The 8,849-nt window shown below is 42.0% G+C and overlaps 1 protein-coding gene across 2 annotated transcripts in view; it reads right to left on the bottom strand.

Moving 5' to 3' along the window:
* Positions 1–491: 491 nt before the first annotated feature.
* Positions 492–8,849, bottom strand: part of SDCCAG8 (SHH signaling and ciliogenesis regulator SDCCAG8) — a 115,288-nt gene continuing 106,930 nt past the window's right edge. Inside the window, exons 10-12 of one of the 2 annotated variants that reach the window (XM_057414514.1) lie at positions 7,184–7,310; positions 5,175–5,257; positions 492–629 (exon numbers count right to left, since the gene is read on the bottom strand). In XM_057414514.1, the coding sequence (XP_057270497.1) occupies positions 5,207–5,257; positions 7,184–7,310 (178 nt within the window). In that variant the 3' untranslated portion in view covers positions 492–629; positions 5,175–5,206. Of the gene's footprint in view, positions 630–4,888; positions 5,271–7,183; positions 7,311–8,849 lie in introns of those variants that run through there. The other variant, XM_057414515.1, reaches the window with a different exon arrangement.

Genomic DNA, 8,849 nt, shown 5'->3' with positions numbered 1-8,849 from the left:
CTGATCTGTACTACTTGATGAGGGCGCCTTTCTCTTAAAGGCTTGATCCAGTGACTTCTGCCCATGGAAATGCTTCCACATTATATGGAGTATTTCTTACTTATCCTTAGGCTTTTCCGATGGATAAGAAGTGGTTGGGACTCTCACTTCTGTTATAAAAAGTGACAAATACCTTGTAAAAATAAGGTTTCCACGTAGGTTCTGTTAATGAGTTTATAGACAGGAATGCAGTCGGCTTGTGCAGGGCTTATGAGTCCCCTTCTCCCACCTCCCCTTGGATTCAGGAGGAGGAAAAGTAAAAAGCCAATTAAGTTTATTGGTATTTCAGCCTTTAAGACATCTACATTCAATCATAAAAATAGATAAAAACATTTTATAGAAAATTGTACAAATTACAAATTCGGTCCATGCTATGTTATTGCTGTTCCAACACTTGCAAGCCTGGTCTTCAGAACAGTCTCGGCTGTCTTCTTAGGAAGCTGGGTAGGTTAGTGAGGCTTAATAATATTTAGGATTCTGTAGCTGAAACCGAACAGAAACCAGCTGAACTGAGCAGCAAGCATGCCTGTGTTCTGCAGAGGTGACTCTGGGTGAGCCTCAGACCGGTTTCAGCCAGGTGCAGAGCAGCCCTGAAAGATAAAAGGAAGAGATGGGCGTGTGAGTATCTGTCTTGCATTGCTTGTGTTTCTCATTTGTGCCCCTTCAGCCTGTGGGTGAGTTCTTAGAAGAGAAATACAGAAATGGGTAAGGCTGTGGCAGTGTAGTGTAAACAAACGCTGTTTTGAAGCCAGTGGTTCCTGTGGGCCTGCTGCCCTCACTGCTTTTGAAGATCAGAAGTCTTACAGGTAGCAAGGAGGAGAACTGTTTGATTTCTGACTAACAGGATCTCCACGAGCTTTAGACATGGCTCATGTTTAGCAGTAAACAACTGAGCTCTTGTTTTGGGGCACATCTACGATCCCGCCCCTTCTGCCTTCCAGGAAGGAGGCGGCAGGTTTGTGCCAGAGCATGTTTACTGGGAATTGGAGGGAGTGTGTACAGGGTGGGAGCTGCAGCAAAACGGGAAGTGACTGCCTGGGCCAGGAGGAAATACCTCTGGCTGGAAGGCTAATGTGCCCCTCCGAAGCTCTTGCATAGCTCTTGTTTGTGCTTCCTCAGGAGCACTTCAAGAGTGGCTCTTAAGCAAGACATCAAACTCTACTGGAGCTGGGGGAGCTACCTCTTAGTATGCCACTGGAGTTCTGACACTGGAATTTAAGAGATGTAAATGACCTCAGAAATAAAAATAAACTTTCTACTTTGTCTGGTTTTGCATTAGAGGGCAGAAGGGTTCACTTCCCTCACCCTCCTTACTTGATAAGGGATTTATGGCTGAGTTAAAAAAGAATTTATGAAGCTGCAGTTTCATAAAAAGGATTAATTAAAAACAGTAACATGGGACTTTTCCCCTCAAAATACATGCACCAACACCCAGCACAGGGAAGAATGAACTACAGCTACAGGAAGCCGTGGGGCTCACATTCTGCGTCGGTGCCAGTGAAAGGAGGCCTAGCGCCACACTGCAGTACTCCCCAGCGTTACAGCCAGCATGAGAGTACTGGCAGATTAAAAAGGCAAAAGTCCCCAACACTTAGCTCCTGAAGAAGCCTCCTGGCAACTGGTGCTGTGGTGGGTGGCTTACAACAGCCCAGCCAGCCCCCTTCTCCCCACAGCTGCCCTTCATGACTGCCCAACATGTTGTCTCACTGCTCCCGCTACTAAAGCAACCATGCCCAGCTGTAGAGGTAGAGGCTCTCCTTTCTAGGCTTTCCTCTTCAGACCATATTTCATACCACTAAGCTTCAAAACATCTGTAGCCTGGAAATGTCAGACTGCCACAGATTCCTCTAACTCAAAACCTCCCATTTTCTGCTTCTTGTCACCTACAGTTATAAAAAGCATTTCATTAGCCCTGCCTGTAAATCAGATCAGTGCCAGTACTTCCAGCCCGAAGCCTCAGGGTGCCCACACATCTGTCGTCACCACAGTTACCCCTCCATTCTTTGTGACATGCAGCACTTCACCTTGAGTGACGAAGTAGGAATTCCTCCACCTGACTACAGCCTGGCCACAACTGCTTTAACAATAAAGCACAAATACAGAGAGGGTATCATCATAATCCACTACATAGCAGCCTGGATGCTAAATCAGCCACTTAAGCTGTGCAATTCTGTAACTAAATGGACACGATGTTGTCACTCCTAATGCACAGGTAACTGGCAGATGAGTTTGGTCAGGGACCTTTCCCGTCTTACAGCTTCTCATCCACTCACCAGTACTTCGGTACACAGCTGCAGCACAGAGTGCCCAGGTTCCTGCCACCACCACCTCCTCACCTCAGCAGCACCTGTTCTCTCTGGGTGCTGGGTATTCTCAGGTGTACAGCTTCAGAGTGTCTGTAGGAGCAGAGCCATGGACAGCTGAATGGTTTCATTGCTGTTAACTCAGTGGAGGGTAGAGAAGCCACTAAGTTCTTTGGTTAGAGAGCACTCAGGTGGCTTAGGTGCCTCAGTCCTTATTTGCGGCGGTGCAAATGCCCAGGTGGAGCTCTCAGGAGAGCCAGGCTTAGCTCCTGAGCTGCTCCCAGCTTTGCCCACTGGCCAGACACTTCACAGGAGATGCAGGCCTCCTACAGCTGCAGGTTCACAAACTCTGAAGAGTAAAATACTGGGTGATGCAGCAGTTGCAGTGTCATGTCAGACACCAAGCAGAGCTCTATCTTTATCCCCTCCTGTCATCGTTTAACTCTCATCACCTCTGACTATACAGGCAGTGATGAAGACTTTCACCTACTTAAACCCCCCCAAACAATAAACCACAAAAATTCAACCCACAGCTCCTGTCTGTGGAATATCACAGGGTGTTACAAATACCTGGTAGGGGCACTAGTTTTGTGCATTGCAACTCCACTAAAAAACCCCAAAGCTCTCTCCCCAGTAACCTAAGCAGTCTTCAGGCCTCCTAAGAACAGTTGATGACTGTGTAAGGATCAACCTGAAACCCTTCTGACATCAGAGATGGATGAGCTACTTGTTTCCTGGACATAAAACTCCCCTTCTTTCTAAAAGCAAATGGAGCACGTTACACACTGCATCTGTTGCTGGGACCTCACTGAAATTTCCTACTGACATAAGAAAACAAAACTGCTGCTAAGGAACAGTTATAGTTCTGAAAGTACCTCCCACTGAGCGACTGGAGGGGCAAGGATGGGAATACAGTCACAAGTGAGTGTATTTTAACTTCTGTTGAGAAGGAAGGTGGTCTGTTCACTGTGAAAAAGACATCTGTAATGAGGGAGGAGACTGGTTTAGTGGCTTGGACGTAGGGAGAGCACAGGGAGAGCACATGGAGAGCAATGGGTGCCTGCCAGGGAGGGGCTGGCTCGTAGGAGGAAGTCTTTGTGGGGGAAGGCAAGAGCAGCAGCGTGGACAACAGTCTGAGCTGAGGGCAGTCCCCAGTTCCTAGTCCTGCAGGTCTGTGCTCTTGCTGGCTCAGCAGCTGGGATCTGCAAGGGGATTATCCACTGGGACACATACTTCCTGTCAAAGTGATGGACACCAAGGCAGGTCCTGCTAGCAAGGAGCATCCCAGCTTTCAGAAACACAGCACTGAGGCTTCTAGTAATCATCTCCATTTAGATGTTTGCTCTGCTATGCACATTTGTAGTTAGTATCTATATAGAAGGGGAGCTAAATAGCTCTTACTTTCCTGACTCAGAGTGAGTTGCAATGCAAGAGAGACTTTAAAAGGTAGAAACTCAAAACTTGAATCTTCTGAAAACCTTCAAAACAAGAATTGTAAATCCTGTAATTAGACTTTTGACTACCTTTACGTGGACCTGAATACATTATACTGTATTCCATTATTAAATAGTAGTGCCATCTATTGAATATTATTGTAATGGCCCGACACAAGCCCAGGCCATAAGGTCAGGCCACATTTTCATACTGGTCCTTTTTAACTATATGAAAATGAAAGTTACAGAGTGAGCATCTTCATCATTTAGGCAGGTGGTTATTCAGAAATAATACTGAGCTTCTTTCCATAATAGAAGATTTAACATTATTTCTTTAAAAGCATGTAATTCACTGCTGAGAATGAGAAAGGTGTTTTCAAAAACTGTGGTGCTTGTGTTGGTTAAACCTTCAACAAGGATGTTGAAAGTTTTAAATCAGGTTACCTATAAGGGAATTCAGCATGTAGCAGGATCAGGTATTATTTCTTTCATGATGACTTTTTAAATTCACTTTAAACCCCAGAATTTTCTTAACAAACAGTGTGAAATGAGTTTTCCATGGAAAAACAGACTCCCAGCAAACCAGAATGTAGCTGGATTTAAAGACTATACTTCCTTCCTTCCTTTCTCTCTTAGCCCCCTTACAGGAAACACTAACACTAGAAACAAAAATTGCAGCGGAAGTGACCTGAGTTTTTAAAGCAAATCCGATAGATTTGTCTTCCCGCCACCGCCTGTCAGCTAGATTAAAATAAATGATGCAATTCTAAAATATGGGACTTTTACATTGAAGTTAAGTAACTTTTCCAAGGCAACAGGAACAGCTCTAAGCATGTATCGATACTGTAACTCCAACAGTATCACTCCAAATACAATCACTTATATAATGTATCTTTCAACATGACATGAAGTTTTATGATTTATCCCAAAACAAACTGTAGCCTTTTTGAAGAAATAGAAAGGATTCAGCTTCCTTAGAAGGAGAATACAACTGGAAGCAAGGAAATTCACCAATTCCAAATCAAAACACAAACACAGTGATGATCCAGACCAAAAAGTACCTATCGTAAAATCTGAGTTCTTCTAGAAGTTCTCACCTTTCTAGGAGCTGTATGCCCTCCTTCCCCTCCCAGTTTACATCTTTAAAGGTTTTTTTCTTTTAATTCTGTCAGGTAAGCCTGTCCTTGAAGTGGAGCGCTTGTCCTACATTTTTAAGTGCTTAAAAAGAAACAAACATAAAAAGCTCCAACAATTTCAAACCCAAAAATGTTTCCAACACTTCCTTCTCCCTTTTGTCTTGAAGTGTTTGCCAGATTCAACCCACATCTGCAAATAGTTTTAGTCCTCCTTTCCTCTCCCTCCCCTGTATCTATATATAGGATACAGAAAAAATACCTACTTCTGCTCATTTCTCTTTATCCATCCAGGTTTTTACTTGATTCCATCTGTGTCCTGTTTGAGATCTGCATCCCATTTTTTCCCCTGAAATATGCAACTGCAGTTACTAGTGGCTTATGTTCCAAGATACAACAGCACATTAAGTTAGTATATTTTATATTATTTTTAAAAGACCAGGTTTCTCCCTCTTCTCCCCCACCAAAACAAAATAAATTCATTACAAAGGAGAAATGTTGAACAATACAGTAAAATGTGGAGTATGATGTCACTTTTACCTACAATCAACACTGATTCTGAAGTTGATACATTTTTTTTAACTATATTTTTACTCTGACTGCATCCTTCTGTAGTTCAGAGCTCCCATTTATGGTGAACGGTTCTTTAGTTTCTTTAAAACAATTGCCTGATATTCCAGGCAGCTCTTTTGGGCTGAATTCCAATTCCCAGAGAACCACCATTGCTTTAAATAGCTGCAAATAGATTTTTAGGACTCATTTCACAATTATTTTTTATATCATTCTTGTCTTCAGAGTGTTCCAAAGTTAAAAAGTATTCTCTGGAGCACAATTAACTTGTAATGAACATAAAGAAGGAAGCTTTTGCCTGTCAGGCCTTGATAGCAGTGTAATACTGTAATGATTTTTTCCTGTTTTGTCTGTTTCCTGTACTTCTGCCCAACTTCATAAAGGCATGCTCACTTACAGATAGATTATCAATAACACAATCCCTATGGACCATGTAAAGTCTGCTCACATAACCCAGAGTGCTGCCTTTAAAACAGAAATGTTAATTTTCTTTTCTGAACAACCATCTTACAGAGAGAACAATATGGTTGCCATGAAATTTGCCCATAGTTACTACATGCTGATAACCTTACACTATCTTGAGCTACCAAGTTTGTCTGCTACGACAGGAAATCCTGTAAAACCCAAACATACTGTCATGATTAAAGGCATAACAAAGTATGGATTTTATTCCCCTAGGTTAAACATTTACTAAATTCTGAGATAAAAAGCCTATAAAATACTTAAATCCTACTATTTTTCAAAGTTCTAAAGTGATTCATGTTCTATTTACTGCTGGGTTTGTTATGGCACTAAATTTCCTACACTGAATGCCCTTTGTTACACTGAATGTTCCAGTGATCCTGGGCAAACTCACTAGGTTTGGTAGTTAAAAGCATTATGATATGGTCAAATTAGTTCATTTAATTAGTCCCAGAACAAGGGTTTGATTATTTGGCAGTTTAACTGAAAACCATTCTGTGTTTGTTAGTTCTCCTTCTTGTCCTGAAACAAGTTAAAGAAAGAACAACAAATCCAAAACCAAACCCTGCAGCTCTCTCCCTTATTTCCAAAGCACTGACTGGCTGAAGAACAGTGGCCCAAAAAAACCTCAAAGCAACAACAGCCCATGGCAAGCCACAGCTTCGTAGAGACCACTGGAGGCAGAGTCATGCCTGCTAGAGATGCTGTGCAGCGGTCAGTGCTCAGGCAGACTGATTCTGTGCTTGCTGTTGGGTGAGTGGTCATGGAGCAGTAGGGAAGATAAATGACTAAAAATAAGGTGGGGGGGGGGGAAATACCACAAAATGGAAGGGGGATTTAAGTCAGATAAATGTCAGCAAAAAGCTCAAAGAAATTTTCAACATGAAGCTACTGTTTAAACAATAATGCTGTTAAAGAACAAATATCCCTTTTCTCTGAAAAAGGAACACAAAATCTTTTGATAAGAAAGCTAGGAATTGTCATCAACAATAACTTCTGCTGTTTTATTGTCCCTTCAAAAGGCTTTATTTAGTTTAGGCTTAAGTGAGGCTCAGGTTCAGCTACTAGTCATCTTTCTAAACATGGATTAGTATAATTTTTTTAAATTTCATAAGGTAATACCTTATTTAAAACAACAACAGCACAAAATCCAACATCTGAAATGAGACTGCTGGCAGATTTCTCTAGATTCTGCTAAAGCTGCAGAATATTCCCCTCACTTTCTTTTCTTTTGGCACAGTACCTGTGTTCGCAGAAACTGCACCTCTTCTGTAAGCAGCTGCTTCTCTTTGAAGAGCTGATTCTGTTTGTTGAGCAACTCCACTAACTGCTGGGCAGTGGCCTGGCAATGCTTGTCAAGCTGCTGTAACCTGGGAGAAAAATAGATAAAAGGGTTGCAGAGCATCTGAAGTTGGAGTTCACAGTAGAAGCTTTGATGTTTGCACTGGCGGGTGCAGTTCCCAGCTGACAGAGCTCAGTCTGGTGGTTGGGCTGAGACTGAAGTATTACTCCCAGGATGGGCATTCAATATATTTTATCTTTACACTTTAAATGAGCACTTGTAAAGGTTTGCACTTCTAATTTAGAAGCCTTATCATGACACGACAGCAAATTTGCTTTGCTATTAAGTGACATCAGTAAAGCCTGCAGGACTGCATCCTGATCCCTGTAGCTAAGCAAGCTGCACGCTCAGTAGCTGCTTCAGTAACTGCCCTCCTAAAACACAGGCAGTAGCACAGAGTACAAATCCAAATACCCCAACCCCCTGACAAACTGAACCTGAAGTGACAAAAACTTTTGTTTTCTGTCCACTGCTCTTTGCAAGCTGCTCATGTGCAAAACTTGTTCCAGAATGCAACATGTATTTTTGAGTGAGCTTAGTGATAAGTAAACACGTCTGTGTAGATCCTTTAACAGTGTAACAGGGATTCCTGGGAAAGGATGAAAAGAGTAGAAGGAATAAGCAGGGGCCTTTTGCTTACACTTGAAAACAAGTGCCCAAGTTGGGACAACACAGGGCAACTGCCACCTTTACTTTTTTAATCACAAAAGCCAGTATGGCTTGCTATGGCCATAGTGACTGTTCATTACTCCTGCCACAAAAAAGTCTGTTTGGCACCTGTAGCATGGGACACAAACACAAAGAAGCTGGAAATTATGTTTTTATATTAAACGCATTTCACTCTTTAAATACAAATGTCTCTAATTAGAAGTCCTTCTGGGTATCTTAGAAGCTTCTTGCCTTAAATTAACAGTACTCTAGGGAAAAACCTACACAGCTTTAACCACTATGCTCTTAGGGAGCATAAATCGACTGGTTTTGTCAAGGTTAGTTCTGAATCTAAACTTTGCACTTGCTTTTGCAAACTATTTCTTGTGCAATATCTTGAAATACAGCTTCAGCTAAACATGGTTTTTAGGTTGTCTCTCTCATACAGGCTATGTTTTTAATGGAATTACTTACATGCTTACAATAAGGCATGTGATTTTCTGAGTCCTTCTGCTTTCAAGTTCTGTGTGGTAGTTTTGACTTGTACTGCTGACATAACTCAGCTAAGCTCATCTCTCTGAATATCCACATTCTGATCAGGATTGTTCAAAGAACTGCATTAGTAAACACCCCCAAATTTCTTGAAAAGAAGCTAGGAAAATCTAGCTGAAACAAAATTGCCGAAATCGATGTCAAAGCTGATATTTACTGATCTGTATCAGCCAGCCAACTTCCTTGCAATCAAACCACAACGACCATGTAGCAAACACTGAATACTCATATTTCAGTGTCCTGTTTCTCTGCTAACATTTCCTTGCAAAAGGGATTTGAGGAGTTGCAGGACCATCCCCCAGGGATAAAAACAAAGCTAAATGTAGTGAGCTGCAAACAGCGACAGCTGGTTGTAAATGTCCAATGA

The sequence above is a fragment of the Pezoporus wallicus genome, unplaced genomic scaffold (genome assembly GCF_028554395.1).
Source record: "Pezoporus wallicus isolate ANWC-B61680 ecotype Strahan unplaced genomic scaffold, APGP_CSIRO_Pwel_v1 contig_8042, whole genome shotgun sequence".
Taxonomy (NCBI): Eukaryota; Metazoa; Chordata; class Aves; order Psittaciformes; family Psittacidae; genus Pezoporus; species Pezoporus wallicus.
Note: the sequence above shows the minus strand (reverse complement) of the source record. Positions and strands in the feature narration are given on the sequence as shown.